General features: G+C 48.0%; 3 protein-coding genes across 3 annotated transcripts; 1 reads left to right on the forward strand and 2 right to left on the reverse strand.

The window, feature by feature from the left end:
• Positions 1–716: 716 nt before the first annotated feature.
• BROUX77_001470 (uncharacterized protein) lies at positions 717–4,016 on the forward strand (the record flags this gene model as incomplete). Its single annotated transcript, XM_073745903.1, has 4 exons — positions 717–827; positions 930–1,055; positions 1,139–1,513; positions 1,587–4,016. The coding sequence occupies 4 exons, from the start codon at positions 717–719 to the stop codon at positions 4,014–4,016; spliced, it is 3,042 nt and encodes a 1,013-aa protein (XP_073609705.1).
• Positions 4,017–4,569: 553 nt separating this feature from the next.
• BROUX77_001471 (uncharacterized protein) lies at positions 4,570–5,716 on the reverse strand (the record flags this gene model as incomplete). Its single annotated transcript, XM_073745904.1, has 2 exons — positions 4,570–5,603; positions 5,671–5,716. 2 exons carry the CDS (start codon positions 5,714–5,716, stop codon positions 4,570–4,572), a joined length of 1,080 nt encoding a protein of 359 aa, XP_073609706.1.
• Positions 5,717–7,443: 1,727 nt separating this feature from the next.
• On the reverse strand, positions 7,444–9,191 carry BROUX77_001472 (uncharacterized protein; the record flags this gene model as incomplete). The annotated part of the gene is made up of 2 exons (XM_073745905.1): positions 7,444–7,888; positions 7,948–9,191. 2 exons carry the CDS (start codon positions 9,189–9,191, stop codon positions 7,444–7,446), a joined length of 1,689 nt encoding a protein of 562 aa, XP_073609707.1.
• Positions 9,192–17,992: the final 8,801 nt, after the last annotated feature.

Here is a 17,992-nt window from a genome sequence, read left to right on the forward strand (position 1 = left end):
TTCCTCTTTCTGTTTTGGCGGTTTCGTTTTTAGCTAGTTGGTCACTGCCGTTTCCTGTTCCTTCCTTCTTTTTTGGCTCTCTCAGCTACAAGTACATACGTATGTACATGCCCGTTTCTCTTTACCCCATTCAAACTTTTTTTTCATTTCGTCCTTCATCATCATCGCCCTTTCTAATACCTTTTCTCACACTCTTGTCGATACTCTTTCGCGCTCCTCGATCAACTGAGACATAGCTACTTTCTCTTTCTGCTCCCAAACTCCTCCTGAAGCTTACGCTCGTACCCCATTATATAACTACAATAGAAATCTTAATTCCGCCTTTGTTTTATTCACTGCCGATCCTTCATCCACAACAGCATTTCCTACGTTTCGCAGCGCCAACCCATCGCGTGTTTGTTTGGGCAATTCTGGCCTTGATCTAATTGTTTATTGCAACACCAAACTCCCCTTCTCCCTCCACTGCTGAACTCATACTTTATTGGATGTGGGCCTTCTTCCGAAAACCGACGCAATTGTCCTGATCTGAATCTGAAAACCGATATTGCCGGGGGTTCATTCTGCAAGGATTCAGAATCACAAAATCCGACTGTCATTGCCCCTCCATCCCTTCGAAACCCTTACTTGCTTGCTTGCTGCTGCTGGTTCTGCTTTAAAACTTCGCTATTTTGTTTTATCCTTTCTACACACATAAACAGGCCGACCACGTCACGACCATGAATCGCATGTTCGCATCTCGTGCTGACAAGCGCGACAAAACGACTCTCGACGCCAAAGCTAATGACAAGGACGCTCCGACTCCAAAGTTTCCAGAGCAAGGAAGCAAGGTACGTCATCCATCGTCATATGGCCTCGTTTCTCAACAAGTCTCCAAAAAGCCCCCTCACGTTGTTTTGTATGTTGCTAACTTACTTCCTTCACCTCTATAGACTTTGTCAAAATCAGCCACAATGTTTAGCTTATTCTCGTCCGAAAAGCCTGAGAAAAATGACAAACTCGACAAGCAGGATGCCAAGGGTTTAGAAAAGGCCGTCCAAGATACAGAATCGTCCAAGGTAAAGGGAACTCCCTTCTAATTGCCACCCGCTATCAACTTCTCGATCCAGATAACACCTCTAACCAGGCTCATTATATATAGATCGCTAGCATACAAGTCAGGTTACTGGAGCTAGGCCTCCCATCCGCACCGCCATGTGTCATCCGAACGACAATGGAGTCCATGTTCAGCAACCAGAATATCGACAAGACGGTTCGCTACCTACAAATACAAAACATGGCTGTGAAGGGCGAGATACCGCCTTATAATCCCAATGTTGTTATGCAAGGATCCAGGAATCGGAATGGGGTTACTTGCTACTTGGATGCGCTCTTGTTTGCCATGTTTGCCAAGCTAGATGCTTTTGAGTATATGCTTCAAGGAGATATCCAAGATGAGGAAAAACGAAATCTTGCTCTTCTTTTGCGGGTATTTGTGACAATGCTGCGATCTGGCGAGTTGATACAGCCTGACCTAGTGAGTTAATTTGCTCTAATAGCCCTTAACTTTCTTGCGTCTTAGCCGCTAACAAAAGTTACATCACTCTCAGATTGCATTAATTCAAAATTCGCTTGAGAAATGCGGATGGGAGGCCGCTAATCGTCGCCAACAACAAGACACCTCCGAAGCCTTCAGCTTCATTTCCGAAACGCTGGAGCTGCCTTTGTTACGTCTCAAAGTTGACCTTTACCACACTGGCAAGAAGGATGATGCAGATCACCGTTTCGTCGAGGAGCGCCTTCTGAACATTGCTGTCCCGTCACTTGAAGATGACAAGGTAGTTCGTTTAGAAGATTGCCTAATGGAATATTTCAACGGCCAGGTTGAGGTCCAACGACATGACACAGATGAGAAGGAAGAGACCTCGGACGAAAACAAACAAGACGAGGAGACTGAAGACGAAAAAAACAGAGGGTTACAAGAGGGCAAGACGGCTCTTGATATATTAGAAGAGACTCCCACTCAGTCACCCATCATTCAATTGCCCCCGGAGAGTAATTTCCCCGGGCCTTCAGTTTTGCAGAGGTCAATAACGCACCAACAGCGCCCATCGCTCAGCTCAATGGCCACCACCAATTCAAAGGGCTCTGCCATGCACTTTCCAGTGTCTATGGGGCAGAGAAGGTTTACACTGCCCACGACCGATGCGTCTGGCTCAATGGACGATGACCACTCAACACGCACTCGCTCAATGAGCTTGCTGCAGCGAGTCATTGTGAGTGAGGACGGGAAGATGACTCCGACCTCGGCAAGCAACGCATCGCTCTCCGATGAAGATGACCGCAAAAAACATAAGGTCACCAATGTAATAACTTTGCCGGCGTGGCAGGTATTTAGGTGGATTCCCTGGTTCTCTCCGAACAAGAAAGAGCCAAACAGTGATGCTGATTTGATACGGAACTTCAACCAGAGGCCCGTCATTGGCATTTGTCTGAAGCGATACAAGTATCACGAGGATGGATCAATCTCCAAGATCCATACCGAAGTTGATATTCCCGACAGTCTGAGGATGCCTCACATCATTGCCAATAGTGGAGACAGTCTGGATGATAACAACTGCCTTAGTACCGAATACAAGCTCGTTTTACAGTCAGTTGTCAGTCATAAAGGCCCGAAATTTGACGACGGCCATTATGTATCGCTGGCAAGGGTTGCGCCAAAGATATTGACAGAAAACCGGAGATATGAGGCAGATCCACCTCCTGATTATGAGGAAGCCCAATGGGTCAAGTTCGACGATTTGAAACCCATTGGAGAAAAGGTTCAGCCTGTTGATGACATCAAGAGTGCCTTGAAAGCGGAAACGCCATATTTGCTTTTTTACCAGATTGTGCCAACCATGGATGATGGCTGTTCAACGCCAACGAGCTCGGGACAGCCGCCATCATATACCGATTCCCGTCCGTCCACAGCATCCCGATGCGGTCAATTAGAGACTGAGAACTCCGTGGGTCAGGTTTCAAGGGCCACAAGTATGGAAAAGAGTAAAGTGGTGGCAGATGAGGCTGCTGAGGGTGTGAAAGATTCTATGTTCACCGCAACTGATATGGGTCTTTCGTCGGAACCCGTTCGTGTAAACATCGAACGGGTTCCGACGCTTTCTGCAGAGGCAATCCCAACCCCGATCAATGCTGGGACCAGCTCAACTCATCTACAGGCCATGGAATCTCAATGGTCTACGATGCCATATTTTCCAATGTTTTACGAATCTGGAGCTATCCAGGCGCCCTCGCAATTCCGACCATCATCACCTGTTCCCTTGTCCTCCCCTCGTCCATCTACAGACAGTGCAACAAGACACCGTGTTAGCTTCGACGACAACGAGAAGCTTCCTCGTAGCAGTGGTCAATTCAACGACCAGGCTCGCCCAATAACAAATGGTCACGGTGAAAACTTGAATGTCGGAGACCGCTCAAGTAACGGCAGATTTGGGTTCGGACGTGCTGTTGTTCGTTTCTCTAGGAGCGCCTCAAGACACAGTAGGTCTAGTAGCCATTCTGTACCTCCAGGTGAAGAGAATAACAGCACTGGACGGTTTTCTATGGACAGCCGCAAGAGTATTTCTCTATCCAACATCACGCGTAGTCTTGTTGGGAAAGAAAGCAAGGATGTCTTGCGGGACAAGCAAAACGACCCTCCCACATCTCATGGACAAGTGTCGTCATTGCCTGTCATAAAATCACCTAGTGCCGGTGATGTCGGTCCCCAAGCTAATTCTCACGGGGCAAGGCCTCAAAAGGAACCACAGCGAGTTGTCAACAATGCCGAAACATTGTCCGAGTCCAGTGATGGTCACATTGAGAATGTTGGCCGGATCAGTGATGTTAGCATTGCAGTTGGAGATGTCGAGCATATAGGGTCGCTATTGCCTATTGAATCAGACTTTGACGTGCTTTCTTCAAAGAAAAGAAAACGGCGTGGAAAGAAGAAGGCAATAGGCCATGAGCACGATTCTGAGCGGCAATGCCAAATCATGTGAGTCCGTGTGGCAGCTCGCTTGATCTCCCGATCGCCATTTCTTGATCCCGTCTTTGGTGTTATTTCTGCCAAAATCTGACCTGGTTTACTTCTCCGGAGACATGGTTGTCATGTTATTCTCATCTCTTAGTTCTTGCCCTTTTCTCGCCAGGTTTGCCTCTCCGCATCTCTCCTTGTCCCTTATTCCCTTTCTTTGTGCGTTCTCGCCTTTTGTCAGCTTCATGGTGTCAGCTTTGTTTCTTTGCTACGATTCACGATTTCGATGTCATATTCTCCCATTTCTTTGGTCATGCCATTGCCGCTTCCCGTTAGATTCCCAGATGGCGGCAAACGGCAATTTTGTCTTTACGCGTTACAGCTTGTTATACCCCAAATATGAGCGCCGTCTACTTTTCATACAGCGTTGTAGACATTTAAATCATGAGATTTGTTTTGTTTTTATCTTTATAGCATTTGATACCATACACAAGCCCCTGTTCCTGTTATATGATTCATTTACTTGATTTCCCGACTCTATAATATCACCATGATGTCGTTCAGCTCTTTCACTGCTCTCATGTGCTGTACACTGTAACAACTCCTGATGTGCCAGCAACGCACATCTGATCTCCCCAGCCATCATCTCGCCAAGCGAGACTGGTGATGATATTCTTGCGATCTTTAGATTTGCCATCGCTTCCTACAATCTTGCGATTGACTTGGCTTGGGCCCCAAGGTACGTCGACCCTTTTGACAACCTTTCCTGTAAGAAGGTCCCAAGTCCAGAGTCGACCATTCGCCTCGCCATGAGAGCTTTCTGCCTCGTCTCCAGTCACAACATACTTTTCTTTCCCGCCTAATAAAGCCTGAACGCGAAGTTCTTTGTTGACACGTTCTGGGTTCTCATACACCTTTAAGCAAGTTCCCTTGTCGCGATCCATAAGGCGTATCTTTCCATCTAGTGCCACAGTCAAGATTCCATTGCCATCGCGCGTCACGTCTAGACCAGTTACACTGGCTCCGATTGCATCAACAACGCACCGCGCCATGCGCAAGTCGTAGCGCCTCAGCTTACCGTCGACACTGGCAGCCCAGACATTAGCATCGCGCACAGCCAGCGCTGACACGGCATCACGGGCATCCAAAAGAACCTGAATGGGCCGTGAGGTTGAAGGTGCCTTGAGGTCCCAAAGACGGACGCTGGTATCGAAGCCAGCTGACACTAGCACTGAGTCGCCGGCGCCAGCAAAGGCCACTGCATTGACGCGGGCTGAATGGCCCTGCTGAGAACCGCCAAGGCGCCGGAGCGTTGTTGCGCTGGCAACATCCCAGAGAAACACGAGCCGGTCGCCGCCGCTGGATGCAAAACGTTCATTGTCGCCAGACACGCTGACACTAAGGACCTCATAGCCGTGGGCATTGTAGGTCTGGATCAAGCGTCCAGCTGGGATTTCACCAGTGGCAGCGAGCCGAGAGGTTATAGACGACGAGTACGAGGGTTGGCTGGTAGTTGTAGGCTCGGGGTTATACAAGCGAATAGATCGATCGGCGGAGCCAGTGAGGACATATGTACCTGGATAGGCAGAATAGGTTAAGGCGTGCACAGGGCCTAGCGAAGTTTGTTAGCAAGCACACTCGAGCCAAAACTTGCGTAATAGTGATTTTTGTAGACACACCATTTGATCCAAGCAGATGGGCCACTGGTCGGTCAGGGAACGCCATCAAGGCTCAGCTCAGCCATTCATACGCCAGCGCTGGCCAACGATCATCAAAGCATGCAGAGTGTTGCAATCGAGTTGCCGAGAACGTGATGCGCAATAGTTTTCTTAAAAGGAAAAAAAAATCTCAAAAGCGAAGACAACCTAACAAGCAGAAAATCAGAAATTCTGCAAGACGAAAGCAAAGTGACAAAAGAACGTTAAGTCGTTCTACGTTTTGATTGGCTTGTCATGAGGTCTGTAGCATACTCCACTTTTCGGTTGTCCAACCCACATACTTGTGCGACCCGATATTCAACTCGTTCTATCACGATAATGGCAGTTCCTACTATCGAATCCTACATTACTCACGCAATAGAGGCAAGACGCACAACCCCCCCCCCCCCCCAACCAAAAAAAAGAAAAGAAATAGCATTCCATGCCTCCCAAAGCAGTTCAATATCTTGCAAGTAATCGTACAAGATAGGATTGTCGGGAAACCTTGAAAGGTTAATACCCATAGTTAGAACTCAAGTGAACCTGGCGATCGCTAAAAAGAATGCAATTCTTTCCATCAGTACTGCAACTAAATTATAAAGACTTTCGTCTCGAAAAGTTTACGTGGAATATATGGCAAAACTCTTCCTAGTCAAGCGCGATGAGTGGCTCGTCGACAAATGCTGGACTTTCCGTTTTATCGTGCGGCAACAAGAGCTCTGTACGCGTTTTTCTTGCCAATATGAGCGCTATAAGGTCGTAAAAACAAAATCTTAAAACGATTGGTTCGTAGTTCCATTTGATTATCAACGTGTGTGCGAAATATAACTGAGACTTTTATCCTTGAGGTCAAGGCACGTTGAAAGACCAATGAGTCTCTTTCAAAACGCCAGAGGACTAAAAGTAAATCCAGCTACAGGGTTCAGGGCCTCTTATTGGCGAGGAAGCAGGCAAGCCTGTGGTGGAAAAGGATTGGGTCGAGCTACAAGGCCGTGATCAAGGCCCAGGCGGGGGTTCGTCTGAGAGGTGTAAAACAGACACGCAGCACTGTAGCATCTCCCACAAGCCCGATCACCACGCAATAATCTGTTTATAGGCTGAAGGTATGAACATTCCAACAGTTTCTAACTTGTCTTGATTCAACTGATGATTTTGGTTTCGTTGAGTGATAAGGATTAAGGTGTAAAGAAGTTGAGAAATGTAGCCGTATACATAACTTGGCCGTGCAAGTGATGAACGACCTTGAGAATTGTGCAACTAAAGGACCTTGAGTCACGTAACACGGATTACATCGAGTTGTATCAAGAGACTGTTGTTCAACAATGCTTAAGGCCAAGACAAGACACAGGACACAAAAATATATAGATGAAATAGATGCGAAGAAAAAAAGCATAGCACGGCTGAATATCAGACAAAAAACCTCCATGAAGCCCAAACCCAGTAGCAAGTAACAAAAAGAATATACAAAAGTCCTCCCAAAATAGCACAATGATTAACAAGTTCCTCCGACAATAGTAGATAAAACAGATAAAACAGAAAGGAACGCCAGACGCATGCTAGAAGAAGTACCTAGACACAAGGGATATGTAATGAAAACAAGAAAAAGAGTAAAAAGGTAAAGAGAAAAGCTGGAACCAACAGATTCATACGAGGCCGTGAAATCATGACAAGGTTGACGCTCAATGAAAAAGAAGCTGGGTGCAAGTATAGAAGAGGCCTAGGAATGAAATAGCTTTGTAGCAACTCTCTCGCCTCTCAGGGTGCTGCTACGTACGGGTCCCGTCGGTGCCAAGATGGCGCTGCTGACATAACAGACTCGTGAAGTCTGGGCAAGTCACGCGACATGTCACGAGGAGGTTGCCAAGAATCATGGCGCTGCATGTGGCCCATGGAGCCATGGGGTATGGGTGCCGGGGGCGGTGGAGGTAAGTTCGAGTAAGGGTGGGCATAAGCATCGTAGCTGGTACGCATTCTCTTGTGCGGAGACAGAGGCTCGGGGCTAGCGGCGCGGCGTGGGGAAGCCTGAATATGTGACCGCATGCCCTGGTAGCCGGATGGTGGAGCAGAAAGAGGCTCGGGAGCTGATGGCGACAGGGAGGACACCTCGGTCGAGGGGCGAAGGAAAGGAGTCATTCTACGAGAAGAGTTGTCCTCGACCGATAGTTGCGAAGAAGCAGCAATGTTGTGGCCACCACGAGGACTAAAGTGGCAGGTATTAGCTCATGTACTAGTGATTCATAGAGGGAAGAAGAAACTTACGCATTCTTGAAGCGGCAAACACGACCGAACTTTTCGCACTGCACACATCGGGGGTAATCTGGATCACATTTGATCTTCTTCTCGCGGCAGGTGACGCAGGCAATGGCCAGACGCTTGCGGGGCTTTCCAGCCTTGGTCACGCCCCAGTGGGCGTTGACAGCTTCGCCATCAATCACAGTCTTGCAGTGGGTGCCGTCATCATAGAAATAGCATAGGCCCTCGCCAGGAACTTGGGCAGCCTTGACGAAGCGCGGCAGGAAATGGGTGCCGGTCCAGATCTTGGGGCCCAAGCCATCCTTGGTTGAAGATGTGGCAGCTGCACCATTATCGTTGGGAGCAGGGGAGGTAGTGCCGCTTTCGATGGGGGCGGGCTGGGTGGCAGAAGAGGAAGCAGGCGCAGATATGGAGGTTTGAGAGGAGACTGATGCAGTAGAGATAGAGTGACGCGGCTCAGCTGTGTACTGGAGCGGGAGGCGGTTGTGAGTGTGGTTCTGCATCTGCTGGTGACGAACCTGGGGCGGCGATTCCCGACTCAGCAGATACTCGGGCTTACCAACCGAAGAGGCCGACGAGTATGAGCGACCGCTGGTGGTGTTGCCTGGAGCATCATAGCGGTAAGATTCAGGCGCAGTCATAGACATGGGCGAGACATGGCTTGATGTTGGGCGGCCACCATTCGAATGAGGGATCGCTGTGTTGATAGAGATGCTGCTGTGGGAGCTGCGCGGCTGGTAGTAAGGCGAAGGGTGAGGGTGATGCTGCGGCGGCCGTGACTGTTTTTGGTCCAGGGGAGAAGGTGGGTTCCCCAAAGGACCCAACTCGGGCCGGCTAAATGTCACACTGGAGAAAAGACTGGAGATCGGCGGCAGCTGTGGGCGGGCAGCCTGTTGTTGCGGGGCGCCGTGTGGTGAGTGTGTATCCTGCAGAGAGTGTGACTGAGACTGATAGGCTTCAGACGGGTGTGCCGAGGCACAGGGCGTCTGGCTGGTGGGCTCTCCGTGCTTGAACATGGTGGAAGAGTGTGCCAGAAAAGAGTACGAGGACGAGGACGAGGACGAGGACGAGGAAGTCATGGGCTCGGGGGGCGAGGACGAGTATGGTGACGGGTAGCCCTGAAATTTGAGCTTTTCGCTGCTTCGCCGGGACGAGTAGGATGAATAAGACGACAGCGTCGGGCTGACAAGCTCGCTCGACGAATCTGAGGAAGGCTGGCGGTATGAAGGAAGAGGACTGTGAAAACCCATTGGAAAGAAGCGGAGGGAACGCGGAGAAAGTTTAGGTAAAGAAGACTTGCGGTGGCGGGAAGAACCGAAGAAAAGAACGACGAGTGACTGGCAAGGAAAAGAGAAGACAGACAATAGCTATAAAACCAAGATAGGAACAGAGACTCCAAGACACCTCGCGATCTTGTCCCCAAGGGCGAAGGAGGGGCGAGGTGGCGGCTCGTCAAGTACTAATATATACCGAACAACTCTTGTCTTTTTATTCTGATTTATACCCCCAGGTGGGCTTTTATTCTATAGGCGACCAGGATGCGATGGGACGGCTTTATTCAGAAGCAGAGGCCATAATACCGGGAATCATACACACAGAGGAATTCGTTCTCTAAGCCCAGCTTTTGCTGTGCCCGTTTCTGAACAATTCCACACCCATCTCATGCTCTTTTTCGCCCGGCCCAGTCCAGTCCAGCCCCAGTCAGAAGAGACACTTGACACTGATTTGACAGGGCGTGTAGCCTCTTACCGGCAGACAAGCTCTCAAAAATAGGGGATGAAAGACATAGGAGGGGAGGGGTGCGAAATCCATGTCCATGTTTCTCTTGTCTCGCTTCCTTCCTTCTTCCTCCTTGCAATTGTCGCATGGCATGTTCGCTTGTGCCTTTCTCAGTCCCGGGGGGCCCTGTAGGCCGAGAAAATTGGGGGTGTTCTCCGGCGGGTAGTGGGAGCAGGGAGGGAGTCTGACATTGTGTGTCTTCTTAGGCCAACGCCCCACGGAACTGAGTGAAAAAAAAAAGCATGTATTTAAAAAGTGAGGAGACCCTAGTCTGTTGCTGCTGCTCCTGCTGCTGTTGTGGCTACAAAGTACCGGGCAGGCGGCAGTGAAACCCACGCCCAAGGCCATATATTCGTCGTCTTATACCAACCGGCATAGTAGCATGGACATGGAGACTTGTAGCGCCAGGGTTACACTCGGTTACGGACCCTAATGGAATCATTGCTAGCCGGCCTCCTGGCCGTCAGCAGCAGAGACAAGACACTAAAGCTGAGACTTGGAATGGAAGGCATCAAAAGAAAGCATGTGTTCGAAGGTGGTTCGATGGCGGTCTTGCCATATCCCTACAAAAGCCACGCTGCCAGTGTGAAAAAAAGAAAAACTAGGGCTAGACGCCGCCCCAAAGCCTTCGTTTTAATTGCCGGACTTTAAGAAGTGTCCGCGAGGCGCGTGAAGGGAAAAGCGAGAGAAGAAAGAGAGAGGAAGAGGAACAAGTTGGCTTGAGCTTTTCTGCCTTCAGACTGATCTTAAGCGAGGTTATCAAAAAAAAAACATGGAGATGTTCTCTCTCTCTCTCTTCTCCCCCCTTGGAGAAGCTGTTCGCAACCGACAGAGCCCTATCTGACAACCCTCTACATCTGTTACCTGGTCTCTTTTGTCTTGCCTTATGTAATGAGCTGAAGGCTGGATGTGTGATGTGCAGCTTGCATTGCCTACAACCTGGTATGTAAGCGCCGGACTGCAGCGGCAGTAGGAAGTCGCAATGCAGACATACATGCACTTTTCCCATCGACTTGTGTACATATATTTGCAGGTGCATGTGTATGGCTATGTCTGTAATAGTTGATATATTTTTCTTTGTTGTATGGGGTTTGCCCACACTCTCTCTCGGATTTCCATTCATGCGCTTGCAACAAGGCGCAGACACATCGTACGTGCTTAAGACCGAACAACAACAAAAAAGGCCTGAACAAGGCCCTTCCAGCACCGGCAGACAAACCTTGCTCCTCCTTTCCTTGTTCCCTCCCTGTCCTCCTCCCCCTTGTTCATAGAGCCCAGCCTAGACCTGGCCCCATACATACAAGTCCCCCATCTCGGTGTTCGTTTGGCAATCCTGTCCGGAGAGGAATAGTAAATCCTACAACATGGCATGAGGGAATTGGAAAAATGAGAATCAATTAATGAGACAGAAGCTAGCTAGACCCAGAAGCAAGTAAAAAAAACCGAGAGAGATGGATACACATGTTTTTGCTCCTTCTTTGAATTCCTCTTCTTTTCCATTTAATTTCTCTTTTCTCTCTTTGGTGATTGGTCTATCCTACAAATTCAGCCTTCCTCTTCCTTCGACCGATTGTCTCTCGCTGTTTCTTTCCCTGGGGTTCTTTTCTTCTACTTGAGCTAGCCAAGTCAAGAAGTGCGGAATCAATGGAAGCCGGTAAATCCACGTTTCAGGCCACTTCGGAGATGAGGACAGGGCCAGATAAAGGAAGTATGAAATCACAGAACGAATCCAAGGGAACAACAGCCAAGTTCAGCTTCCAGCTTGCATCTAAAAGTATGCATGTACACACATACATCTCTTCAAGTGCGTATCCGCTGGCACCAGTATATATACACTCGTAACTTTTTTCCCTCCCCCACCTTCGGCGTCTTTCCCCATGCATTGAATCATGTATGCATATGTGGACTTCTTTTCAAGCATAATGCGGAGTATCTATCCATATAGATATCTGCCGAAAAAGAAAAAAAAAACCTTACCTTTGCATTATGGGGTTTTCTAATATCACAGTCACTTCACGTTAACCTGTTCTCCGCCCCCTTTCAAACTTTACGGCCATAAGGCGCAGAACCAATGTCTCTGACTGTGGTTGATGCTACATGCTACATACAAGTATGCATGAGAATAGGCCTCATTCTTGAGCTTGAGCTTTCTGTCTGTCCACCAACCCCATGCCTAATTTTTCCTGTGTTCGTCTTGGCCTGTGGCGGAACCGGAATCATGTTTCGAGTGGCACAGCAGCGGAACAGGTCCCATTTTAGGAAGCCAGAGAGTAACCGGAGGATGGTGAGCCACGCACACAGATCACAAAGTTGTACTTGTACAAGTATTCAAGTACCACCCACATATTGCACAAGCACACGCCCTTTCATTTCCCTAAACAGAGACCACGCGGCAGCCGACCCGACGTTTTTTTCTTCTATATATCTTCGCACTTTTCGTCAGAGGTGTTCGGATGTCGCCATGGCCAAGACAAAGAATAAGGCTCATCTTGAGTTTCTCCGGTTCATTGCCACGCAACACAACGCCAGATGACAAGACACGAACTACAGTAGAAAGCATCTGTGAGTGTAGTACAAAGAGGACGAAAAGAATATAAGCAAAAATTGCGAAATAGAAGCAAGGAAATCGGGTTTGAGCCAAAAACACGCCCAGTGCTGGAATTCATTTATAGATGAAAGCTAAGCAACTATGTATTTTCAAACCTCCGAGTCTGTCGTAGACCTTGGTTCAAGACATCAGCACCGACCCGAATCACAGATCGTCAACAATAATTAATTGGGTTGAATGGCTGTATGGCTTGACAAATGGTGATGAAGATAGAAATCTAACACTTGGAAACAAACCTCCCGGGCTAGCCTATCCAGGGTGGCATACTACCATGCACAGGCCCTGGCTCCTCACCGTAGGTCAAGAACGAATCGATTCCATCAGGCGGTTTTTCCAGTTTGCTTTCTTTTTACATCCACCATTGGCTGTGTGGTTGTCGCTCGTGTTATTGTCTTACATAGTTGGTTTGGCATCGGTGACAAAGCGCAGCAAATATAGTAACAAAGCCGTATAACTGCATAGATAGTTATAGGTAGTTAATGGATGTGTGGTTACGAGTGCAACTGTTGTAACTATGCTTTGTGGTACCTGGGTGCTTGCTTTGGTTTTCGTAGTTACCTTCATCTAGAGGTAATCGATCGAGCCGAGTCCATTCCATTTTCTATACATGTATGCACACGGTGATGTAGTTGCCTTCTTCCTTTTACTCGTGGCAGTTGCGAGGTTAGCTCTGGGTCCTAGAGTCAAAGGCCGGACTTGATCTATATCGCTGCTCTTTCCTTTTCAGGATTGGCACCACAGCCAATCATGATGTATTCCAAGGTAATTGATTTGCAGAAGAGGCGTTATCATAGCTCAATCTCGCCATCTACGTTATCAGACCACCGCTGTTATCGATTCAAACCCCAGTCAGGCGTCAGGCCCAGAATGAGGGGTTCCAATTAGGACGGTACTTCCCTTTCTAGCGTCGCTTAGAGTTGTCAGAGGCTTTGCTCTCACTCGCCCCCTCGCGCTCTCTCTTTCTGTCCCCAGGTGGTCACCCTATCACACTTTGCCGGCCATTGTATGATTGGCAACCTATATTATAGGGTCTATTATAGGAATTCCAACTCGACTGGGCTTCGGAGCTGAGCAGTCTTGACGAGGGGCGGTAATTACCCGCCAGGTGACAAGACGGACAAGGAAAAGAAAAAAAAAAAAAAGACATGCAACGCATGCAGCTGCAACTGTCCTTTGTAGCATTTTCAGGTTGGTGGACGGAAAATCTCACTGTCCGAGCTAGTGCCCTATCAGCTTTGCATCTTGCTTCTTCCAGGTGTTAGTATGAAGCAGAGCGTTCTTTTCTTTTTCTTGTGTGAGAAGATAGAACACGGAGAGCTCTGCTACCGCTACCACATGTTATTCCACGTTAACTATTAGTCTAGCTTGATTGTCCCGCTGTTCGTTTCTCTGTTTCTTCTCCTGCCTGTCAAGTTCTTGTCATCAGTAAGCACTGCCTTTCTCAACTACCGAGTGTACCATGGGTAGCCAATCAAACTACCACATTAAAGCGATCTCTTTTTCTCCTTCGCCCCCTCTCTTCCTTTATTTTCTTTTCGGCCGCGAGAGAACGAACTATGTAACTCCCGCCTGACAGTCAGGCCAAAGCGAAGCCAAACTAGGTTAGCCCTTGACCATAGCCATCGGCAATTTTCCGCAGCAGAACAAGGCCGCGAGGATAGTTACTTGTACAAATAAAGAAGAGACAAGGGCAAGGGAGGAAGGGGGCAAGGCTCGCCTTTTGGCCTCTTTCTTGTCTCCTTTGCTATTGTTTTCTCTTTCTGGGTGTCTCCTTTCCCATCGGGCTTTCGCGTTTTGCACTTATTAGTCGCCATGTAAAGTGCTGCGAGGACATATGTAAGCATGTGCCAGTTCAGGTGCTCATTGAGCATTAGGATGGCTCATCTTCACCTGAGGCTGTTCATGAAAATATTGATTTATGCTGAGATAGAATGAAGATGTGTGTCTGCCTGTCCTTGTCTTCCTGAGATGACGGGTGATCTAATGTAGACACTCTATTGCTTGACAAACCCTAACTAATGCCGTTTGTGTGCTGGCTAACCCTGTTTCTGAGGTGTTAGCTATCTTTTCTTCTAGACTTGTAACTAAGTATTTAGCGCTATATACACACGTATAATGTGTACCGATGTCGTCAATGCCGAGGAAGCAAAGGCCTTGAAAATGAGTTGTGCCAGCTGTTAGTGACGGCAGGAAGAGTAGGAAGAAGAAGGTGGTAGCCACATGATACGATAGGAGAAAAAGGACGAACAGGCCTGTTAGTGAACGGACCGAGATCATGAGACGGACAGGAGGAAGCGTGGCCTGAATGAGATAAGAATAGGCAACTTGATGGGGGCAGAAAGTAAAGATATAAAGGCAGAAAATGGTGCAGAAAGAGAGAAGAAAAGGAAGAGGGTGCTCCGACGGATTGGTACTGCAACTGACTACAGAAGCAAGATCTGACTAAATCTCGCATGAGTCCGGGTGTTGGACAATGGAATAGATCTTTCTTTGACGTTGCTCTGGTGGTATGTACCTGGCTGTGTACATGCTCGCACATGTATACAGTTTATCCCTTTCGACTGTGTGACTTGACAGTAACCTCGCGATCCTCATGGACTCACTCACATGGCAACATCATTTCCCCCCATCACCCGTTCTTCTGTTCCCGCTCCCGTCCCCCGTTTCCCTGTCCCCTTTTCTTTTTGCTCTCGTGAACCGACTGGGTCTAGGCCTACAAATATACAGGCCTGCACATATTTGTGTTTTCCTGCAGTTCCGCTCTTTGCACACACGGGCCTGCGTAGAAATGTGCCGCCTCTACCAGGCATCGCAATAGCAGGCTATACCCAGTTTGGCGTCTTTGTTGTAACTAAATCTTTGACGGGGGGGAGGTGGCTCGATTTCGACACTATTCGTTTCTAAGCAACACACGTGAAATTAGATTTCCTCGACCAGGAGGGGTAGCGGAAGGGAGGGTTCTATCTGCACTTGTAAGATCCGCTTATTGTTAGAGACGGCAGAGAGCGCAGATGCCCTTCATTTTATTTTCTGTTTTGTTGTGCCATGTCTTGCTATACGTCTTGGCGGTCTGGAGAAGTGATCCCAAGAAGAACAACTGGCCAAGAAATGCCGAAATGGGAGACAAGAAGAGGCAATACAAGCACATACATGCTTGTGTGTATACTCGTGTGGCATTCAGTACACACTCCCATAGCCGACACCCCATGCTCAAGAACTCTGGTGCTCTTCTCTCTTTTCTCTGTTTTCTCTCTCCTACTGGTGTCTTTGCTTTCTTCGGACTAGTTCCAGGATAGGTAATTCGTCCAGGGAACGGACATTTTCTTTGAAAACAATGTTTGTCATAACCCCCAGCCAAAAGGAGGCTTTTGTTCCACACAGTGGGTCAGATACGACCACGACTTGGGAGCTGGGTCTGGAATGACGACAGGGACCGGCCCGGTAAGGTGGATCCATAGACCTCTTTGGTGAGAGAGTGAGAGTGAAGGTGAGGCCGAAAGAAAAACAGAGATAGGAGACTTCGGAAAAGAACATAGAAGGGCTGAGGTATCCAAGTACTCATCAAGATATAATAGAAATTCGGCGGCCCATCTTCAATCTCTAGAAAGAACTCATGCAGAAGTAAAAATAAATTAAAAAAAAAAGATGAGACGGAAACAGACGGCCGAGAAAAATAATAAGAACAACATGTATTCATCTCGGTCTCTTGTCACCGGCAGAGCTCGCTCCCTTCCCGCGTGCAGAGGACCTTTGGGTCTTTTCTCAACCCACGGAAGGCGTTCTCTTTTTTTCTCTCTCTCTCTCTCTTTCGCAACACACAGAGAGTTCCTGAATAATGCAGGCTCGGCAGTTGAGCAGGGAGAGAAGGAAATGCCGTCGAGGGAGTAGGACAAGGAACCCTGAAGACAAGTAAGAGGAATGGGGCTGATCCACATGTATATACAACTATACTTGTACATGAATACGCAGGACTGCCTCGAAAAGCACGATATCTGGGCCGTAGTATACACGCCAAATCGTTAACTTACTTGCATGTGTTTGTGTTTCTCAAAATGGGCCGTGTACAGTAGATCTGCGAATTATCCGATTGTGAGTGATGATGCGCATTATTTCAAGCAGCATGAAGGCACAGCTGCGATTGTGTTTGCTCCCTGATCAAGTGCACACATACAGCTACTAGAACTCGGTCCTCGGCTGAAAGAAGATAATAAATAAGAGAGAAAAGATAAGTAGTTATTCTCTAGGTGTTTCTGGGAATACCTTGGGGTGCAAGAATCGACAAGGCAGGAAAAAGGGGGTAAAGGAATCTTTCTACACATCACGTCTTTTGTCGGGCGTTCAAGCACACAACCATCACCAGCAATCTATTCCTTTTTCTTGTTTGTTTTGGCCGCAACTTTCGAAACGTGTGTTTTGCTACGCCCTCCCTAGTATAGGTACAACAGCCCATGGAAGTAAGAGGAAGAAGCGCATTAACAAAACACCACCTGCAGTGCGACATTGTCTGCTGAGTCTGCAGGATTTTACTTGTCTGAGCAAGGAAGAAGAGGAGGCGCCTGCAAAGAGAAGAGGAAGCCTAGGGTCCCTTGCGCCTGCATCCGGTGTCAATGTTGGGGGAGGGGCGGAGATACTATGCTCGTGCAAGTCCAAGGTTGTTGGCTATAGATCACTATGTATGCACATTCTGAGACCATGACGTCATAGAGAAGAAAACGGCCACAAGCAGCAACGGGCGTGACAACAAGAAGCTTGAAAATAAACAATATTATTCTCTCGTCACTACATGCACACAGTACTGCGGTACAAGCACTAACACACATGTAAAGTAAGTGTTTGTGTGGGAGGAATCTCCGCAGTCTGCTCAGGTAGCTAGTTAGCCCTATTTACTTTTTCTTTTCTACAATTATGCCTGTTTTTTTTATTTCCTCCCTGTATATACGGCCTGTCTTCGCACAGACACCCCTAATGTCATTGTCGATCTCACCAGCACGGCATATACATCCAGAATAGGCTCAAAAATGCCATTTTAAAGGCGCATTTAATACATATATTAGAAATATTGTAGCGGGCCTTTCGGCTTCTCTCTCCATTCACGGCTCTTCATGTCTTTTTTTTTTCTTATGTTGTCTCTTCCGCCACGTTGTGGAGAAATAATAAAGCCGCCTTGCGTCCGGCTCCTTTTTTTCTTTCAATAGCGGCGTTTCGGGTTGTCACGTCCAACTGGCCAAGCACGCATGACGCACGCACACACGCAAGCTGGTCCCGGCAACCCAACATTCTATGCTATATATGTAGTATATATTTGTACAAGTATGATGGAAGCCCGGCCTTTAAGAAGATCCAGAGAAGCTTGGACGGGGAGCAGGTCAGATAATCCATGTGACAAGTGGCAGATAGATTCGTCTTTTCTTTTGCTTTCTTTGCCACTCGGCCATTGCTCGTCATTTCTGAACTCCGCCTCTTGATCGGTTGCCTTCCACAAGCACATACAACTAACTGTAGTTAACTATACATAGCATATAGCATACGTTACCTGCTGTCGTCAAGATTGTCACCTTCGGGTTCTTGTTGTCAATTTGTGCCAAACCCCATGTCAGATGGTCACGGCCATGGCCACAGCCATGACCAAAACCGAGCTGCATCAAATAGCGAATGAGATAGAGA

Source organism: Berkeleyomyces rouxiae (genome assembly GCF_048999995.1).
Source record: "Berkeleyomyces rouxiae strain 22BRR77 chromosome Unknown BrBRR77_ptg000001l, whole genome shotgun sequence".
In the NCBI taxonomy this organism is placed as follows: Eukaryota; Fungi; Ascomycota; class Sordariomycetes; order Microascales; family Ceratocystidaceae; genus Berkeleyomyces; species Berkeleyomyces rouxiae.